Here is an 18,704-nt window from a genome sequence, read left to right as displayed (position 1 = left end):
CAGCAGAGACCGGGATCCGGCAAGCGAGACCTGGGCGCCCGAGTTCCCGGCCGAGCTGAACTACGGTGTCCGGGAAGGGCTGCTTCGCTTCTCGCGAAAGCTTCCCTGCGCCAATCACCACTTGAGGCCAGCCCTGCCCATCGCCGGAAGGAGTCGTTGCCCCGAGCAACTGCAACTTCCGGCTTTCGGAGTTCGGTGGCGGTAAAGGACATGAGTAAAGGCCGGGCGGAAGCCGTGGCGGGAGGTAACGGCCGTGGGCGCCGGGAGACCTCGGAGGAGGGCGGGCAGGGGTCGGTTGAGGGAGCCTCTCCCCGCCTCGTCTCTCTCCGTAGCCTCCGGGATCCTGCTGAGGTACCTACAGGAGCAGAACCGGCCCTACAGCGCCCAGGACGTGTTCGGGAACCTGCAGCGGGAACACGGACTGGGCAAGGCGGTGAGGACCCTCTCCTGGGATTCCTCCCCTGGGACCCCTCGAATCAGCCTGGGTTCCTCCCCTCCCGAGGCTGCCATTCTAGGCTTGGGCTTCCTAAGGCTCTTCGGGCGCTTCCCGCATCATTGGTGACATTCCCCAGCCCGGGCCTGTAGTCACTCCCCCGACTTCTCCGCCCCCTCCCCTCTGCCAGGCGGTGGTGAAGGCGCTGGACCAGCTGGCCCAACAAGGCAAGATCAAAGAGAAGATGTACGGCAAGCAGAAGATATACTTTGCTGACCAGGTGAGGGAAACGCGCAGATTAGCACGTGTGTGAGAGTCCGTCATTAGGTGAATCAGTCCCTGGTATGAACTCTCTTTGGGAGAATTGAAGCATCCTGTTAAATTCACCAGTCTTAGGCCATTAAAAGGGTCCCAGCCAGCCTTTAAGTCAAAGTGTGGACTCCCTTTGCTGTCATCCAAACTTCACGAGATTTCCAGACTTGAAATATGATAGAGGACAGAAGATCCTGAGTTGTTGCTATCGAGGTCCATTTATCCTTGGAAGTTCTTATTCCCAATCATCTAGATGAGAACCACCGTCTGCCAAATTATTTTCCTTCTGTCTCCACCCCCTTCCGTAAACACATGTGACATTAACTTTGTATCTCCAGCCCAGACCCCCCCAAACTGGATGCCTTTCAAGCCGTTCAGAATCAATATTGCCAAAGTAGAATGCTTCATCTCTCCCCTAAACTGGCTCCTCTTGTATTCTTCTCCCTTAATGGAATCGCTCTTCACCCAGGCCAGAGACTGGGGAGTCATTCTTTTTTTTTTTAATTTGTTTATTTTGGCTGCATTGGGTCTTAGTTGCGGTGGGGGGCTTAATTGCCCCCCGCCCCCCCGCACGTGGGATCTTAGTTCCCCGACCAGGGATTGAACCCCCATCCCCTGCATTGGAAGGCAGATTCTTAACCACTGGACCACCAGGGAAGTCCCTGGAGTCATTCATTCATTCGTTTATTTATTTCTGCATTGGGTCTTCGTTGCTAAGTGCTGCTTGCGGGCTTTCTCTAGTTGCGGCGAGTGGGGGCTACTCGTCGTTGCGGTGTGTGGGCTTCTCATTGCGGTGGCTTCTCTTGTTGTGGAGCACAGGCTCTAGGTGCGTGGACTTAAGTAGTTGCAGCACATAGGCTCAGTAGTTGTGGCTCGCGGGCTCTAGAGTGCAGGCTCAATAGTTGTGGCGCACGGGCTTAGTTGCTTTGTGGCATGTGGGATCTTCCTGGACCAGGGATCAAACCTGTGTCCCTTGCATTGTTAGGCAGATTCTTAACCACTGCGCCACCAGGGAAGTCCCAGGGAATCATTCTTAACTTCCCTTATTTCACATGCCTAGTCAGCCATCAAGTCCAGTTGTTTTCCTCTTCTTGAATCCATCCTCTCCTTCTCCAGCTGCCACCACTGCTCTAGTTCAGGTGCTCCTCACCTATTGCAATATCCTCCTAACTCCTGGCCTCCTTAAACATATCTTAAACATTGCAGCCAGAATAATCTATGTACATACAAATCTAGTCATGCCGTTTCTCTACTGAAAACTCTAGTGCTCCCTAGAACAGATAAAAGGTACTTGGAGACCTGGCCCCAGCCTGCCTCTAGCCTCTCCTGTCCCTGTTATTTCTCCATCCATCAATACTAGACCATTTAGATGGTCTAGTTTTACTCCCGTGGCCTTTGCTCATTTTCCTTCCTCTGCTCAGGGTTTTTGAGTCCCTTCTTTCTCTTCGCCCGGCTAACTCTTACTCATCCCTTAGGATTTCACACAGGCATCACCTCCAGAAACCTTCCCTGAATGCTAAGAGCTAACTGCCTTCTTCGGGCACTTACCTCTTTTGAGGCATACTCTATTGTAATTGACTTATCACTTGTCTCCCTCACAAAACTGAAGCTGTTCTGGGGCAGACCCCATTTCTCATCTTCCTTTACTCAGTAACCCCACAAGATTTAACATCCACCGTCAAGGCTAATTATCCTAAAATAGGTTTCATTATATTACTGCTCTATTGAAGATCCCTTAAAGAAGTTGGCAGATTTTTTTTTTTTTTCTGCAAAGGGCCAGACAGTTAATATTTTTATGCTTTGCAGGTCAGATGGTCTCTTGTCCCAGTTACACAACTGTCACTAGTACTCAAGTCTGCCACTGTAGAGCAAAACCAGCCATGGACAATATGTAAGCAAGTGGATGTGGCTACGTTTCCAAAATTTTTTTTCAAAAACATGCATCTGGCAGGATTTGGCCTGCAGGCTGTAGTTTGCTGCCTCCTACCCTAATGGTTTACCTCACCTGAATGTAGAGTCCAAACTGCCTGGGCTGGTATTCCCATCCTTTCCATTCTGCTTCCCATCACCACTGACAAGACCCCACTGAGCCCCAGCACAGGCCTTTTCTAGCTGTGGTCCCATGGGAGGGGTTCCTCAGACTTCACTGGTATCCTTTATCTAAATACCTCCCACCATGCCTCGTCACCTGTCCACATTCTTCCTATTGTGGAAGCCCATAATTAGGTATCATCACCTTGAGAAGAACGTTCCTTTACTCCTTCAGCCCAGTGAGTGGTTTTGCCAGTAACCTGAAAGATATTCCTGTCCTATTATTCAGTATCCTGCACCTCGAAACCCCTTGAGGACAAGTATCAGGTTTCAACTTGTTCTTTTACAGCTTTTTGAGTGGACTGGTACTAAAGTGAATGCTCAAAAGTACCCGCTATCTTCCCAGGCCCTCTGGAGAGCTGGGGAGTCCCAGATTCTTGAGTGTGTGTGAATGTTGCCTTCCCAAATGTGGGTTCCCTTCTTGTTTCTCCCATCAGCCTGCTTCTATTCTTCCTTTTGTCTCTGGCAGGAACAATTTGACATGGTTAGTGATGCCGACCTCCAAGCCCTGGATGCCAAAATCGTGGCCCTCACTGCTAAGGTGCAGAGCTTGCAGCAGAGCTGCCGCCACACGGAGGCTGGTAGGACTGGGCAACCCCCAGAAGGTACCCCTAGTGTCAGGGTCAGTCTGCGGTCAGGAATTACCAAGTGAAGGGTTTGTTGACCGCAGTGTTGTCTTCTTGCAGCAAAGATCCCTTTGCTGGGCTGCCATAGGCATTACCTTAAAATCAGTGTCTAACAACTAATGGCTCTTGAAGACAAATGGGCAAGACAGGCATTTGCCTTCCCTACTGTATCAGTATACAGTTCCCACACTTCCCTTTACTCTGCTTCTTTAACTGACTACAGCTAACAGTCTACTCAAACTCATTCCCCTCAACTATGTGTAGATGGGGAAGGAAAGAAAACTAGAATAAACTGACAATTCTGTAAGCCTTAATCTCTTGAGGATTTCCAGAATACGGGACCCATTCTGGACCCTGTGTGTAGAGCCCAGAGCAAGGTGGAGGCCTGATCTCCTACCTCAGGGTAGCCAGTGACCTCTCCGGGGGATGTGGTTTTAGAGCTGAAGGAGTTAACTAGTGCCCTGACCACACCGGAGATGCAGAAAGAGATCCAGGAGTTAAAGAAGGAATGTGCTGGCTACACAGAGAGACTGAAGACCATCAAAGCGGCCACCAACCACGTGACTCCAGAAGAGAAAGAGCAGGTGGGTGGGGAGGGAGTGGGGAGCAGGGAGGGCTGCCTGTGCAGGTTCAAAGTGAGGAGGGTTGACCCCAGCGGCTGCTGTGGGGCTGAGGGGGTCAGAGGAACCTGTTTCCCTGTCTAGGTGTACAGAGAGAGGCAGAGGTACTGCAAGGAGTGGAGGAAGCGCAAGAGGATGGTAAGTGCGGGGGAACTCTAGGCAGGCCCTGGACGACGGCAGCCACCGGGGAAACAGCTGCCCCGTATCATGGACCCGTCACGCATGCCGAGTACTGCCCATCTGAAAGGGGGCGGTTTTGTTTCTTGTCAGGCAACAGAGCTGTCTGATGCAATCCTTGAAGGATACCCCAAGAGCAAGAAGCAGTTTTTTGTAAGTGGTGTTCTCCCTTCCTTGCTCCTCTGGGGCTTGAGTCCAGGGAGGTCTCATTCATTTGTCTCGCTGCCCCCCCAGGAGGAAGTTGGGATAGAGACAGATGAAGATTACAACCTCAAGCTCCCAGATCCCTGAGGCCCTCCGGCAGGCCTGGGAACGGAGATGTCCTGGCCTGGCTGCCTTGTTTAGGTCAGCTTTGTTGTTGTTCCTGCTGCTGGCCACTTTTGAGCACACACCAAAGTGCTGGGTGGAGCACTGGTGGCCCGGGGAGGATGGTTTCACTCATTTCATCACCCACATTTTGACTGCCTGAACTTAACAGTTAGATGGGGAACAATGCAAAAGGAAAGCATTTGGCAATATTTATTGTAATATAATTTGATATAAAAATATTTAATTTCCTCTGGATAATCAAACCTCCCAGATATCAAACCTGAGGAAGGCAAAAGAGAGCTTGGGGGACAAGGGCAGAGAGAGGCTACTATACACAGCATTCAAGGAGCCCAGGGCCTCACCCAGGACTCTCCTGGGCTCTACACTCCAGGAGACCTTTAGAAAATCTTCTCTACCCACCTTCACCCCACCCCAAGTCCTGGGAGAAATGCAGGCAGCCCTGAGATGGTAGAGACCCAGATACACTTGACAGAAAGCCTGCGAGTGGTCTTGAGGCCAATTTTCCAAAATTGTAACTTTAGCAAAATTGCATTGTTGGTGTTTAGAAAAATTAAAAAATTTAATACGTAGTGTTGTGTCACATTTGACTTTGCTGTGCAGTGCTACTGCCTGTGGGGACACAAGAGGGCAGGAGTGGGTGAGGAGGCTGCTTCCCTCTACCACCCAGAGTAGAGGGCAAGGGCAGGAACCTGGCAGCCCTGCCCTGAGCTGGCCAGAGAAAGCTCTGGCCTCACCTCGGGCTGACCAGGCAGCCCTGGCCTAGGCATGAGGCCACCTTTCACCCTTCATGGCTGTGAGAGTATTTTCTCTTACTCCTTTCTTCCCATCCAACTACTGCCAAAATGGCCAAACTTGGGCTAAATGTTGCCAGAGAGACCAAAACAGGCAAACAGTAGTTACCAAATATGAGCAGAAATCTGAGGCTTAGAAAAAGGGAGAGGCCAGGAGCTTTTTAGGGTTCCCAGAGCAGACCCCATCCCGAGGACTTCTATGGGGAGGGGGAAAGACTAGGTAGGTTTGAGATCTATGGTCAGTATAATAAATTAATCAAAGCTTTCATAATAACCCTCCCCCCTCCCCAGCCCCATTGAAGATGGGGCCGAGGGGGAGGGGGGAGCTGGGGAGCCAAACACTGAGGAGAAAGCAGCTGACTGGTGTGCAGTGTCACAGTCCAATCTCATAAGCCCAGTGGCTCCACGGCCAGGTAGGAGACTCAAGGCCTCTTGCTGGCTGTTCTGCAGGTTCCAAGAGCTGGTCAGTAAAGCTGGTTCTTCAATTGATGTAGAACACCAATCACAATCTCCCGTAGGGTCTGGTAGGGGCAGCAGAGAAAGAGAGAGATCACGCTCATGGAGGGCACAGAGCCGCTCAGCGAGGGCAGAGAGCCGCTCAGTGACGCCTGCCTGAGCCAGGTGTGCTCTTTAGAGTACAGTTAAAACAAAAAACCTGGGAAGCACTGATGTCTACAGTTTGCAAATGCCCCCAAAACAGGATGGAGTCAGTCAGGGATGGAGAGATGCATTACTATGTGATAAAGCAAATACAAAAAAGGTTAATGGTAAACTTTAGGTGGGGGATATATGAGTGTTCATTATAAAATTCTCTCAGTGCTGCAGTATGTTTACAGTGTTTCACAATAAAAATGTTGTTGGGACATGCTTTCAGCTGAAAGCATTTCCTCTAAGATCAGAAACAAGACAAGGATGCCCACTTTCACCACTTTTATTCAACATAGTTTTGGAAGCCCTAGCCATGGCAATCAGAGAAGAAGAAATAAAAGGAATCCAGAAAAAGAAAAAGAAAAAAAAAAAAAAGGAATCCAAATTGGAAAGGAAGAAATAAAATATCACTGTTTGCAGATGACACAATACTAAACATGGAAAGTCCTAAAGACGCCAGCAGAAAACTACTAAAGCTCAGCAATGAATTTGGTAAAGCTGCAGGGTATAAAATTAATGTACAGAAATCTCTTGCATTTAAGTATCAAAGAAAAATTAAGAAAAAATCCCATTTACCATCACATTAAAAAGAATAAAATACCTAGGAATAAACCTACCTAAGGAGGTAAAAGACCTGTACTCTGATAGAAATTGAAGATGACACAAACAGATAGAAAGATATACCATGTTCTTTGATTGGAAGAATCGATATTGTTACAACGACCATACTACCCAAGGCAATCTACAGATTCATTGCAATCCCTGTCAAAATACCAATGGCATTTTTCACAGAACTAGAACAAATAATTTTAAAATTTGTATGGAAAGACAAAAGAACCCAAATAGGCAATATAATCTTGAGAAAGAAGAACAGAGCTGGAGGTATCATGCTCCCTGGCTTCAGACTATACTACAAAGCTACAGTAATCAAAACAGTATGGTGGGCTTCCCTGGTGGCACAGTGGTTAAGAATCCGCCTGCCAATGCAGGGGACACAGGTTCGATCCCTGGTCCGGGAAGATCCCACATGCCGCAGAGCAACTAAGCTTGTGTGCCACAACTAGTGAGCCTGCGCTCTAGAGCCCGTGAGCCACAACTACTGAGCCTGTGTGCCACAACTCCTGAAGCCTGCGCGCCTAGAGCCCACGCTCCGCAACAAGAGAAGCCACCGCAATGAGAAGCCCGCACACCGCAATGAAGAGTAGCCCCCGCTCGCCACAACTAGAGAAAGCCCACACGCAGCAACAAAGACCCAAAGCAGCCAAAAATATATAAAATTTAAAAAACCAAAAAAACCAGTATGCTACTGGCACAAAAACACAGAGATCAATGGAACAGAATACAGAGCTCAGAAATAAACCCACACACTCATGGTCAATTCATCTACAACAAAGGAGGCAAGAAAATACAATGGAGAAAAAGCCTGTTCAATAAGTGGTGCTGGGAAAACTGGACAGCTACATGTAAAAGAATGAAATTAGACCATTTTCTCACACCATATACAAAAGTAAAATAGATTAAAGATCTAAATGTAAGACTGGATACTATAAAACTCCTAAAGGGAAACATATGCAGAACACTCAGGACATAAACTGCAGCAATATTTTTTGGATCCATCTCCTAAAGGAAATAAAAGTGAAAATAAACAAATGGGACCTAATTAAACTTAAAAGCTTTTGCACTGCAAAGGAAACCATTGACAAAATGAAAGGACAATCTACTGAATGGGAGAAAATACTGGCAAATGATATGACTGATAAGGGGTTAATATCCAACATATATAAACAGCTCATACAACTCAACAACAAGAAAATAACCAAGGAATTCCCTGGCAGTCCAGTGGTTAGGACTCGGCACTTTCACTGCCGTGGCCCGGGTTCTATCCCTGGTTGGGGAACTTAAGATCCTGTGAGCCACATGGTGTGGCCAAAAAACAAAAAACAACCCGATTAAAATGGGCAGAACTGAATAGACATTTTTCCAAAGAGGAAATGCAGATGGCCAACAGGCACAAGAAAAGATGCTCAACATCGCTAATCATCAGAGAAATGCAAATCAAAACCACAATGAGGGACTTCCCTGATGGTCCAGTGGTTAAGAATCCGCCTTCCAATGCAGAGGACGCGGGTAAGATCTGGTCGGGGAACTAAGATCCCACATGCCACAGGGCAACTAAGCCCAAGCGCCACAACTACTGAGCCCGTGAGCTTGAGCCCATGCGCTGCAATGAAGAAGAACCCGCATGCTGCAATGGACCCAGCGCAGCTAGAAAAAAAAAAACCTCAATGAGATATCACCTCACGTCTGTGAGAATGGCGATCATCAAAAAGAACACAAATAACAAATGTTGGTGGGGATATGGAGGAAAGGGGACCCTTGCACCCTGTTGGTGGGAATGTAAACTGGTGCAGCCACTGTGGAAAACAGTATGGAGGTTTCTCAAAAAACTAAAAATAGAGCTACCATATGATCCAGCAACTCCACTCCCAGGTATATATCCAAAAAAACCAGAAACACTAATTTGAAAAGATATACGCAACCCAATGCTCCAGCAGCATTATTTACAACTGCCAAGATACGGAAGCAACCTAAGCATCCAGCAACAGGTGAATGGATAAAGAAAATGTGGTGTATATATATACAATGTAATATTACTCAGCCATAAAAAAAAGAATGAAATAATGCCATTTGAAGCAACATGGATGGACCTAGAGATTATCATACTAAGCAAAGTAGGTCAGAAAGAGAAAAACAAATACCATATGATATCACTTATATGTGGAATCTAAGTATGACACAAATCAACATCTCTACGAAACAGAAACAGACTCTCAGACACAGAGAACAGCCTTGAGGCTGTGGGGGTTGGGGAGGTAGGGAACGGAAGGAGTGGGAGTTTGGGATTAGCAGAGGCAAACTTCTGTATATAGGATGGATGCATAAACAACAAGGTCCCACTGTAGAGCACAGGGAACTATATTGAATATCTTGTGACAAACCATAATGGAAAAGAATATGAAAAAGAATATATAAAACTGAGTCACTTTCCTGTACGGCAGAAATTAACACAACACTGTAAATCAACTGTACTTCAATAAAATTTTTAAAAGTACCAAAAAAACCCTGCAAAAAACCGAGATGAATGGATAAAGAAGATGTAGTATACACACACACACACACACACACACAAATGGAATACTCCTCAGCCAAAAAGAAAAATGAAATTTTGCCATCTACAGCAACATGGATGGACTATACTAAGTGAAATAAGTCAGAGAAAGATTCCACATATAAGTGTATGACATTACTTATATGTGGAAACTAAAAAAATACAACAAACTAGTGAATGTAACAAAAAAGCAGCAGACTCACAGATACAGAGAACAAACTAGTGGTTACCAGTGGGGGGTGGGGCTGAGGGGCAATATTGGGGTGGGGGAGTGGGAGGTACAAACTACTGGGTGTAAGGCTGCAAGGAAATGTTGTACAACATGGGGAATGTAGCCAATGTTTTTTGTAATAACTGTAAATGCAGTGTAACTTTTAAAAACTACATTTAAAAAAATGTTGGGAAACAAAAAAGTGAGAATCTCAGATACAAGTCAAGCCTCAGAAAAAGCAACCAGGCCTCAAAAATGGAAGACTCAGTGCAACCATTAACACACTCTCCATTACAAATAATAATTAGAAACCCCATGGAAAGCCACTTTAGTGGGCCTGGGGGTGGGGGCCAGGAATCTTTCCAAAAACCCCAAGTAAGTGTGCAGCAAGTGATCGGGGCTTACATGCTGGGGGGCCGAGGAGGAGTGCCTGAGGCTGCCGTTACTTGCCACTATGTGGGCGAAACAAAGGCCAAGAGCTAGGCCTTGCATTAGTGAGTGCTCAAATCCTTCTTGCCAAATGAAACCTTAACAGGAAAAACTGGGCTAGAAAGCAAAGGGGGAAACAAGAATACTGAAAGTTGTAGAAATATCCTCAAGAAACCTAAAACCTGCTACCCTGTCTCTCTGAACAAACAATGGCTTGGGCCACTGTGCCTGAGGGAAGACCCCCAACCCCGTGTCCACTGCTGCCCCATACCTGAGGCTTACAGTGCTCCTCAATCCAGCTGAAGACACAGGCCGACAGCTCCTGGAAGCTGGCCACGGAGATAGAGGCATTGAAGGACTGGAAGAGGGAGTCCATGATGCCTTGAAACACATTGAACTTCACCTGGTCAGAGACCTGGTCCTCCCCCTCATGGGGGTTGTCCTGGTGTGCCTTCACAATCTGCTCATAGTTCCTGAAAGCGAACAGGCCAGGCCTAAGGGGCTGCAGCAGCTCTACCGGCCCAGGAAGAGTAACAGCGCTACCCTACGTACTCCCCTGGGAAGGAGATTCCCAGAGAGCCTTGGGGAGGTATTCAACATCAGCTAGATACTGCTTCTAGGTCAGAAGTGGTGACCCACCCTCTCCAACCTTCCCTTCATTAATCCCACAGGCGTTTCCAGAGTATCTGCTACAGTTGGGATAGAGTCCTGCCTACCACATGAGACAGTGAGAATATTATCTGACGTGGCCTTTGAACAAAGGGAAGGGCGTGAACTGAAGAGGCCTCAGAGTCCCCTCAGAACCAGAAGCCCTGGTTCCCCCAGCCCAGCACCCCCCTTACACTTTCATGATCTTTAGGGCCATGACGTCCTTGCGTAGCGTGGATACCTCCTCCTCCTGCTTTTTCTTCTCCTTGTGCAAAAACTGGATGTAGTCAATGGCTGGAGTGGGGGAGGGAAGAGGGGGTGGGCACAACCAGAAGGACCAGGCTGATTGTGTTTCCCCTTCCCCCAGACCCCACCTCTCCTGTTACAACCACCCCACCAGGGCCAGGCCAAAAGCGGCTCTGAGGCGCTAGCCTTCACAGCCCCCTTGGCTCCAAGCCCTCCACTGCTCTCCTGGCCATACTCTTCTGCAGAACGATGGCCTTGCTGAGCTTTTGGGAGCCAATGGAGAAGTCCTGCTGCTGGCAGGTGGGAACGATGGTCTGTAGGTCATCATAGCCTCTCTGTGGAGAGAGCAGGGGACATGGGTTCCTTAACTGAGGGGTTAAGGCAAATGGGCACAAAGTTTTTCCTCCATGATACCAAGTTCCATGCTCACTCAAAGGGGGGTGGGAAGGAGGGAGAAGTTCATGTCCAGGGCCTAGACTAGCTGCCCCCAAGCCTGCTTGGGACTGCCTGACGGGGTCAGGGCAGAGTGGATCTGAAGTGTGCAGCGCCCTCCTGCGCTGGCTGAGGTGCAGGCCTCCCCAATCACCTTGATGGCATCCCTCCTCTTCTGCTCAGCCTGAGTGTGTGCTCGCCGCCGGCGGTCCTTGTAGGACTCCTTGTAGGATTCCTGGTGGTAATCGCTGTCCTCGTCATCTACGCTCAGAGTTGGGGGCAGGAAGAGGTCATTCTGGGGCCCAGTGGGGCCCATCTAGCCCACTTTTCCCCAGCTGGGAAGAAGAACCTGGTACCCAGAGATGGCAGACAGATACAAGAACCTAATATCCCAGATGAGGTGAGAGACGGCGATACCCTGCTTCTAGCACTAGGGTTCCAGCGCCTCCACGTGGATGGCTGGAGCTGCCCCGTCTAGGAAAGATACTAAAATGAAGGCATATCTGGTTCCCCCGAGTGGGGGGGACGTTGCTGCCTACCTGTGTTGGGGACAGAAGAGGCACTGGTGGAACCGATGCTATTAGCTCTGGACACTACACTCCCCTTGCGGGTGCTTTCTACAAAAAGCCCTGGAAAAGAGAAACCCCAATCACTAAGGGGTAGGATAGAGGGAGGGGCTCCGCTAGGCCCTCAGACACCTGTGGGCATAATGGCTTCCTGGGCCTTAAATACTGACTTCTCCCCATCAACCCAAAAGCCAGCCATACTGGGCCACCCACTTCCTGTCGTGCCATTCCACAGTGCTCCAGTCTCTAGTGTCTACACTGCTCCACAGACCTGCAGTGATACCTCCTGGCTCACAAAGTGGCATCTGGGCGTGATGATGGTGAGTGACCAGCTGTCACTACTTCCATCACATCCCTGCTCCAGGACATAGGGAACTAGGTGTTACCCTCGGATGCTTCCTGCCCCTGTCCTTCAGCTCTTCCTCCCTCGCTGCTCAGGCCCGCTCAGCTCAAGAGCAGTGGACTGTGCTCAGGTGTGACTGGCAAGGCCACTTAAATCTATAGGGCTGAGGTGGGAGTGTCCCTCCAGAGCTGAAGACGGTGGGGGAGGCACTCACCGGGGTCCAGGCTGTTGTCGCTGTACGCATACTCGACCTGCGGCACCGAGCAAGGGAGAAGCCCGTCAGACCTCCGCCTCTGCGCGCGTGTGTACACACACACACACACACACACACACACACACACACACACACACACACACACACACCCCTGGGGTGCGCGAGCAGCCGCAGGATTCCCCCAGAGCCAAGAGTGGCTAGGCCGCGGGAGCGCCGCCCCTCGGCAGGACGTCGTCCGCCCACTCCACACCCCCAGCCCTCCAGCCCCGTCCCCTCACACCCACGTGCACACGCCTCAGTTGTCTTCCCACCTTGGCACACGCGGGGTGAGAGCTGTCTTCTCTGCAGCCCCGGGGCCCGGAGAGCGGGAGTAGCTCTGGGGACTTCAGGGAGTCCCCTCGTCTTCCGGACCCCCTACGTGCACGAGCCCGACCCGCCCTCCCCTCGCCGGCGTGCGCGCCCACGGGGCTTGCCTTGACCCAGGGGTCCTCCGGAGAGGCGCCCGGCTCCGTCATCTCCGACCCACCGAACCGGAAACCTGCCCGCGGGCTGGCCCCCTGCGGCGAGGAAGCGGTGAGGCGCGCCCACGTGACCCAAACCCACCAACCCGCGGCCCAGAAGCGGGGGGCGGGGCGGGGCGGCAGCGCATGCGCGACCCGGAAAACGCCCCCGGACACCCCTGCCGCGGCCGGTGGAGACCTGGAGTCCGGCTTGGTGGCGGGGTTGACACCGGCGGTCTTGGGGCCGTCCTACCCGCCCGTCCCTGCCCTTCCTCAGGGCAGGCGTCCCAGCCGCCGCGACATGAAGCACATTCGGTGAAACGGGGTCCCCTCAAAAGGCTTGTCCGCACAGTGTCGCAGAGTTGCGCGCACGCGCACTGCCGAGGCCAGCCAGCTCCCGAGGACCGGGACGAGTTTCCCGGACCTGCAGTCTTGGTCACCTCGTCCTACCCCTCCGGGGTGCAACCTCTGTGAGGCCAGAGGCCCCGCGTGGCTTGTTGCATGATGCTCCTCCAACGCCCAGCCCAGAGTCTGGCAGGATAGTTGTGGAATTGACGCTTTCAAAGAGCCTGTTAGCCAAGTCATGCTACTTTGTAAGCTAAGCAAACTGAGGTACCTACAAAGTACATAACGTATCCAAAAGCAAACAGCTAGTCAGTGATAGGGCCAAGACTGGTCTCAGTCTGGCTAGCTTCAAAAGCCACGCTCTTAACCACTGCATTCCTGGCTTCCAGCTCAGGCCTGGGCCCTGCACTTGTGGCTAAAGGGTCGCAAAGATACCCAGAGGCATTGGAGCAGGAAGTAAACACCATACAGGCAGCACCTGGCAACATTCACCTTTAATTCTGTAACAAGTTTCAGTGTTTGCCCCGGCCCCAGCCCACCATGGGTGCCACAGACGTGTGGGCAAGAGCGAGGATGGAACAACGCTAGGGGGCCTGCTCCCCCATGAGCCACATTCTCAGTGTTGGCCAGACACTGGCAAGCTGGGTAGGCTTCCTGTGTCCAGCAGGCCCAGCCCTGCCCTGCCCAGCTTAGCACAGAGCCCTCTAGGCCCAAACTAGGGTGAGCTTCAAGGCCCCAATTCGCCGTCATCACTGGATCTCTTGTCAGCTCCAGGGGTCAGTTTGGCCCCACAGAGAACTCATTGTCAGTCATGGGCCTGATGGTGCCTCGGAGATGCGCTTCTGCAGGAGGGCCCAGGCTTTCTCCACCTTTGGACAGGCCAGAATGTTGGGAAGAAAAGAGGACAGGGTCATACAAGCATCCACTGGAGACTCCCTCCCCACAACCCAGCCTTTCCCTGGGCACCAACCTGGCACTGGGTGACATGTGGCTCCCACAAGGTGCTCAGCACCACGTGGCTCTGGTCCACAAGCTGCTGCCCACTCATCTGGCTCTGCAGCCGGCTGTGAGCCGCATCCTCACTCAGGCCATCCCTCTCCACAATGCGTCGTACAGCCTGGGCAGACAAGGCATTCATCAGCCCACTGGTTCAGAGCAGGATGCGGGCTACAATGGGGATAGAGTGGGGGATGGGATCCAGATACCTCAGTCTCAGGGATGACAACAGTCCACACCTCATGGACCATGTTCTGCCAGCCTGCTTCAAGCAGCATGGCGGCATCAATCACGCACACATGCTTTCCTGTGGGGAGACCCCAGTCACTACCAGCAGCACCTTGCCACTTGCTACCAGTCAGAGAGCCAAGGAAACACAATCCCAGGGAAAGTGGATGGTCTGATTTAGGGTGGGGAAGCTCCCGGGGGAGATTCTGCTCAGCTGTTCCCTTGGGCTGCTCACTCACCCTCAGCCACAGCCTGCTCCATTTCCTCTCTGGCCAGCTTTGCGATAACTGGCCACATAATGTCCGTGAGTATCTTCAGCTGCTTCTGAGAAAGGGAATGGAAGGGGTGGGCAGAGTTTACCCTCCCCCGGAGGAGACGGAGCCAGCCCGAGGGAGGAGGTAGTTAGGAACAGTTGAGTGGAAACTGGCATTCTGGGCCAGACCAGAGAGGTCCACTGGGTCCCAACCTCTGGGTCTAGTAGCAGCTGCAGAGCCCTTGGAGAGGTGTGTGTTTACCTTGTTCCCAAACACCCGGCTCCCTAGGACCTTCCTGTTGATAATGCCATCTTTATGGAGAATATCTGGATGACAGAGACAGAGGATTGGGCAAGGAGGCCAGGCCACCTCCTCACTTCAGGCCACCTCCAGCCCTCCCCAGTTATTACCTGTTCCGAAGGCTTCCACAACCGGCTGGTAGGCAGGACCGCCCGGGGCATAGGCCCGGTGGCCCAGGTGGTCACTGTCGATAACATATGCCCCCAGGCCCTTCAGCCGCTGAGCTACTGAGCTCTTCCCAGAGCCACTGATGCCCGTCAGCCCAATCACGTAGAAACCTGGGGGGAGCTCTGGCCTCTTCTACGGGTAGATAAGAGGGAACCTCACAGTTACTAGGGTCCCCAGACTCAGGTTTGAGGCTGAACCCTTCAGTCTCTCCTCTCCAGCATTCCCAGCCCACCCATGCCGGGGGAAGGGGTGGGAGGCGGGTGAGTTAGGCTTACGTGTGGAGGCCGGAGCAGGTTTCCCAGCATTTGTTGGCGGAAGCTGGAGGAGCTGACTTTGTCCTCTTCGTTTTCCTTGTGGTTTAGGTCCTTCAGCAGCTGGATCTGGTACAAGGTGAGCTCCTCCAGGTCCTGAGGCAAAGGAAGAGTGAGGAGAGAGAAGGAGGAGTGAGATGAGGACAGATCTATCGCCTTATCCTTCCTTGCCTACCCAGAGGTAAAGCTTGCCTCGGAGGGCAAGCTGGGAAGTTCCTCCTTGCCTCTTCCCGCCACCTTGAGCCCTCTCTTCCCTCCTCTGGGGTCATGTACTTCCAACAGCCCCCAGTGGCCTTCCCCATCCCCATCCACTCCCTCTGCCAGTCTCCCTCAGGGGTTACATTCTCAAGGCGGAAGCGGTTGACGGCCATCCCCCCACGATAGGTCTCCTCGCTGACCACCAGGAACTCCAGAGAGGGGTCAGAGCCAGCGGGCCCATAGGGGTCCAGCAGGGGGATGATATCAAAAGTCAAGGAGGGCTTGATGTCCACCAGGAACTCACTCAGATGTTCCACGCGTTCTGCGTACGGTTGGAGCAGCTCAGGGAGCAACTTGCCTGGGGAAGGAGCCCGGAAGAACAGTGAGATCTTTTTACTGGGGAGGAAGAGTGTGGGCCAGTTTAGGGGAGAGTGTCCCTAAGCATCCTATCTCCAGAGGGGAGCTGGGAGCTATGAGGAGGCAGCAGGCAAGCACAATAGTGCTGCAAGGGCTGGCACGTGTGCAGAGAACTAGCAGTGTCAGGAGGCATCAGAGTCAGATGGAGAATTCCAAGAGCCAGAGAATTCTGAGAGGCTCCTCTGACTGCCTATGGCACTGCTACCTACAACTTACTCATCCATTTATTCCCAGGGACTCAAACTTTAGGATTCATCACCTGGAGAATATGCTTAAAAGTGCAGGTTCCTTGGCTACATATTTGGGGGATCCTGATTGAATGGTGACTAGACCACACACCTAGAAAGCTGCATTTATTCATATAACAAAATTCCCTCAGTGCCAACTGAGTGCCAGGCTCTGTGACATTTGGGAGGGGTGGGAAGTAACGGATGGCCCCACCCTTCCTCAGTCTTGGCCTGGGGGGAGGGTAAGACTGCCCTAACTCAGTCTCACTCACTCTTCAACAGGTCTTTGTCTGCTACTCCCACCACAAGCTGCTCCTGAGCCAGGAGGCATGCGACGCTGAGCAACACCTTGTGGGCATTGTGCAGGCGGTCAAAGGTGCCACCCACAGCACCGCGCTGGTGGCCACGCACTGGCTGCTTGGCAGACCTGCCCACGGGGGAGGTTGGGCTGATGGTGGAGGGTAAGGGGACGTCCAGGGACCCCACGGGCAGAACTCCAGGCCCATAATCGGGGTATAGCAGCACCGAAGACAGTTGCGGACAACAGCTGTAACAACTGGTAGCATAACGCTCTAGCTGTTGCTTGGCTGGGTTGTACTGGCTTCCATCCAGGGTCTGGAAATCGGTCAGCACCACTTCCGGCGGGTGGGCCAGGTTCTGGACTGAGCTGGTCAGGGGAGGGAGAAAGCTCCTGGTTCGGATATTGGTCAGCAGAATTCTAACGTCCAGGTGCCTGTGGACGTCGGCGCCAGCGTAGAGGTGCGTGATGAAATCGATAACTTCAAACGTGGCCTGCACGGGGCTGGACTGGGGCTGAGCCGGGCCCCCCAGGCTCATGCCCGGTTGCAGGTGTACATAAAGCGTGTGATTCACCAACCGGGCCGCCGAGGTCAGGATGGGGGCCAGGCGAGGGGCCAGGGAGGTCAGCGGCGTTGTCAACACCAGGAGGCCCGACCGGAATACGGCCATGCTGCCCAGGCCTGCGGACAGTCAGGGAGACGAGGCGAGGGTGACTGAGTGGTATGTGTCTGAGGCCGAAGACTGTAGGGGGGACTCGGACCCCAGAGAGGGAGACCTGGAGCAGGGATGGCGTTCCCAGTGCGGATCGAGAGGAACCCGGGGGAGGGGACAGGACCTGGCAAACGGCGCCTCGGGCCTGTGCTCTAAATCTCGGTTTTATCATTTCTCAGAGGCAGCGGTGAATTCACTGAATTGCATCGAAATCCTGGGAGGGGAAAACTCGGCAGGAGTCCCTGAGTCATAAAGCTGGGGATCCAGAAATCCTGGGCGCTCTTGCTGAGCGGCACCAGGATCTTCAAGGAATCGGAGGAGGGTACTAAAGGGGGACGCTCAGGCTCGGGTCCTACTTACTGAGACCTCCTGGCCTTGGTTCCGCTTGCACCACCGCGAAGGCTTCCCCAGCCGCGACCAGTTAACATTAGTTCCGGTGCTGCGACTCCGAGCTACGGAACCTGAGAAAGGCCAAACATCTCAACTTCGGTTCGGCTAGGGATTCTCGCGAGATTTCTCATGGAGTGGGGCGCCTGCATTGCTAAGGAGCAGAGGTCGGGGGCTTAGGGAGATCCGCGGAAACTTATTTCCAAAACCGAGCGTCACGGGACCTGAGCCGAGTAGGGCAAGGCGGACTTGAAAGCCCGTTTCACGGGTGCCCTTCAGACTCTGAGAGAAGAGATTGGCTTCAGCCAGGTCCCTCAGGAGACAGCGGCAAAGGCGGAACTAACACCTGTGTAAATCGCGGGGACGGAGGTGGGGGTCGTAGGGTAGCACTTAAATTAGGGCTCGGCGTCCCCAGAGCCCTCCTGACGCCCTCCCAGTCTGAGGAGCCTCATGTGGGAGGTCACAGGACAATTCTGTCCAAGCCCCCATTTCACAGATGGAAAAATTGACGCCCTGTGTGTTCCAGGGACATCTGGGGAGGTAAGGATAGAGGCCATGTGTCCTGGCTCCTGTGCAGTGCTCTCCACATCACCCAGAACCAGTGATATGACAGTTTTTTACGGAGAGAGAGGAAGAGGAGGAGAGCTCTGCGTGTGAGCTCAGTAGAGCTGCCAGAGAATGGTCCCTATGGACGGGAGAAAAGGGGGCGGCGGGGGTGGGTGGGAGAGGGGTGGGACTTAGTGCCTAGGGTTTAACGTGAAGCTAATGAGTGCTGGAGAGGCTGGAATTGGTAGTCTCGGTGGGAGGACAAAGCCAGGTTGCCATCAGGAAACATTTCAGGTAAATTATCCAGGACGATCTCAAAAAGGAGGGAAACCAATGTCCAGGATTCCACTACAGTAATGTGCTGTAGTTTCTTTTCCCAAACTAAATAAATGCTCACTTTCATACTTAATTTTGTGGTTTTTGTATTCCTAAAGAGGTCTCCCAAAGCGTATAAGCCTCTGGCTCCACAGAACCTGCATTTGGTCCTGGAGTCAAGGATGGAAGAGTTTTAGTGCCACAAAGGCCTTGAG

At 52.1% G+C, this 18,704-nt stretch overlaps 3 protein-coding genes across 6 annotated transcripts; 1 reads left to right on the top strand and 2 right to left on the bottom strand.

The window, feature by feature from the left end:
* Positions 1–181: 181 nt before the first annotated feature.
* On the top strand, positions 182–5,158 carry LOC118887194 (PSMC3 interacting protein). Its single transcript, XM_036837833.1, has 8 exons — positions 182–244; positions 333–433; positions 624–713; positions 3,306–3,417; positions 3,901–4,046; positions 4,167–4,220; positions 4,353–4,412; positions 4,494–5,158. Exons 1-8 carry the CDS (start codon positions 211–213, stop codon positions 4,548–4,550), a joined length of 654 nt encoding a protein of 217 aa, XP_036693728.1. The 5' UTR covers positions 182–210; the 3' UTR covers positions 4,551–5,158.
* On the bottom strand, positions 4,504–12,869 carry MLX (MAX dimerization protein MLX). 3 transcript variants are annotated; one of them, XM_036837830.1, is made up of 8 exons: positions 12,598–12,838; positions 12,287–12,323; positions 11,703–11,792; positions 11,318–11,424; positions 10,967–11,066; positions 10,680–10,779; positions 10,109–10,310; positions 4,504–5,901 (listed from the first exon to the last, which is right to left on the bottom strand). In XM_036837830.1, exons 1-8 carry the CDS (start codon positions 12,799–12,801, stop codon positions 5,845–5,847), a joined length of 897 nt encoding a protein of 298 aa, XP_036693725.1. In that variant the 5' UTR covers positions 12,802–12,838; the 3' UTR covers positions 4,504–5,844. The 3 variants fall into 3 exon arrangements, with proteins under 3 accessions (XP_036693725.1, XP_036693727.1, XP_036693726.1); XM_036837831.1 differs by having other exon boundaries at positions 4,760–5,901; positions 12,760–12,869; XM_036837832.1 differs by lacking the exon at positions 11,703–11,792 and having other exon boundaries at positions 12,760–12,860.
* A 737-nt stretch (positions 12,870–13,606) lies between these two features.
* Positions 13,607–17,697, bottom strand: COASY (Coenzyme A synthase). Of its 2 annotated transcripts, XM_036838252.1 has the most exons (10): positions 17,602–17,697; positions 16,503–17,210; positions 15,730–15,944; positions 15,353–15,484; positions 15,020–15,209; positions 14,871–14,935; positions 14,595–14,679; positions 14,337–14,434; positions 14,102–14,248; positions 13,607–14,000 (listed from the first exon to the last, which is right to left on the bottom strand). In XM_036838252.1, the coding sequence occupies exons 2-10, from the start codon at positions 17,197–17,199 to the stop codon at positions 13,941–13,943; spliced, it is 1,689 nt and encodes a 562-aa protein (XP_036694147.1). In that variant the 5' UTR covers positions 17,200–17,210; positions 17,602–17,697; the 3' UTR covers positions 13,607–13,940. The 2 variants fall into 2 exon arrangements, with proteins under 2 accessions (XP_036694147.1, XP_036694148.1); XM_036838253.1 differs by lacking the exons at positions 13,607–14,000; positions 14,337–14,434 and having other exon boundaries at positions 14,108–14,298.
* Positions 17,698–18,704: the final 1,007 nt, after the last annotated feature.

Source organism: Balaenoptera musculus, chromosome 20 (assembly GCF_009873245.2).
Source record: "Balaenoptera musculus isolate JJ_BM4_2016_0621 chromosome 20, mBalMus1.pri.v3, whole genome shotgun sequence".
Taxonomy (NCBI): Eukaryota; Metazoa; Chordata; class Mammalia; order Artiodactyla; family Balaenopteridae; genus Balaenoptera; species Balaenoptera musculus.
The sequence above is the reverse complement of the archived record's forward strand: the minus strand, read 5'-3'. Positions and strand labels throughout refer to the sequence as shown.

Coding starts and splice junctions, on each gene's coding strand:
- MLX (XM_036837830.1), bottom strand. CDS start 12,801: ATGACGGAGCCGGGCGCCTCTCCGGAGGACCCCTGGGTCAAGGCAAGC. Junction 12,324..12,597: donor CTCACCCCGCGTGTGCCAAG/GTGGGAAGACAA, acceptor TCGGTGCCGCAG/GTCGAGTATGCGTACAGCGA. Junction 5,902..10,108: donor AGGAGCACTGTAAGCCTCAG/GTATGGGGCAGC, acceptor TGCCCCTACCAG/ACCCTACGGGAGATTGTGAT.
- COASY (XM_036838252.1), bottom strand. CDS start 17,199: ATGGCCGTATTCCGGTCGGGCCTCCTGGTGTTGACAACGCCGCTGACC. Junction 14,936..15,019: donor TGTGGAAGCCTTCGGAACAG/GTAATAACTGGG, acceptor TCTGTCATCCAG/ATATTCTCCATAAAGATGGC. Junction 14,249..14,336: donor TTGTCATCCCTGAGACTGAG/GTATCTGGATCC, acceptor TTGTCTGCCCAG/GCTGTACGACGCATTGTGGA.
- LOC118887194 (XM_036837833.1), top strand. CDS start 211: ATGAGTAAAGGCCGGGCGGAAGCCGTGGCGGGAG. Junction 714..3,305: donor AGATATACTTTGCTGACCAG/GTGAGGGAAACG, acceptor TGTCTCTGGCAG/GAACAATTTGACATGGTTAG. Junction 4,047..4,166: donor CTCCAGAAGAGAAAGAGCAG/GTGGGTGGGGAG, acceptor TTCCCTGTCTAG/GTGTACAGAGAGAGGCAGAG.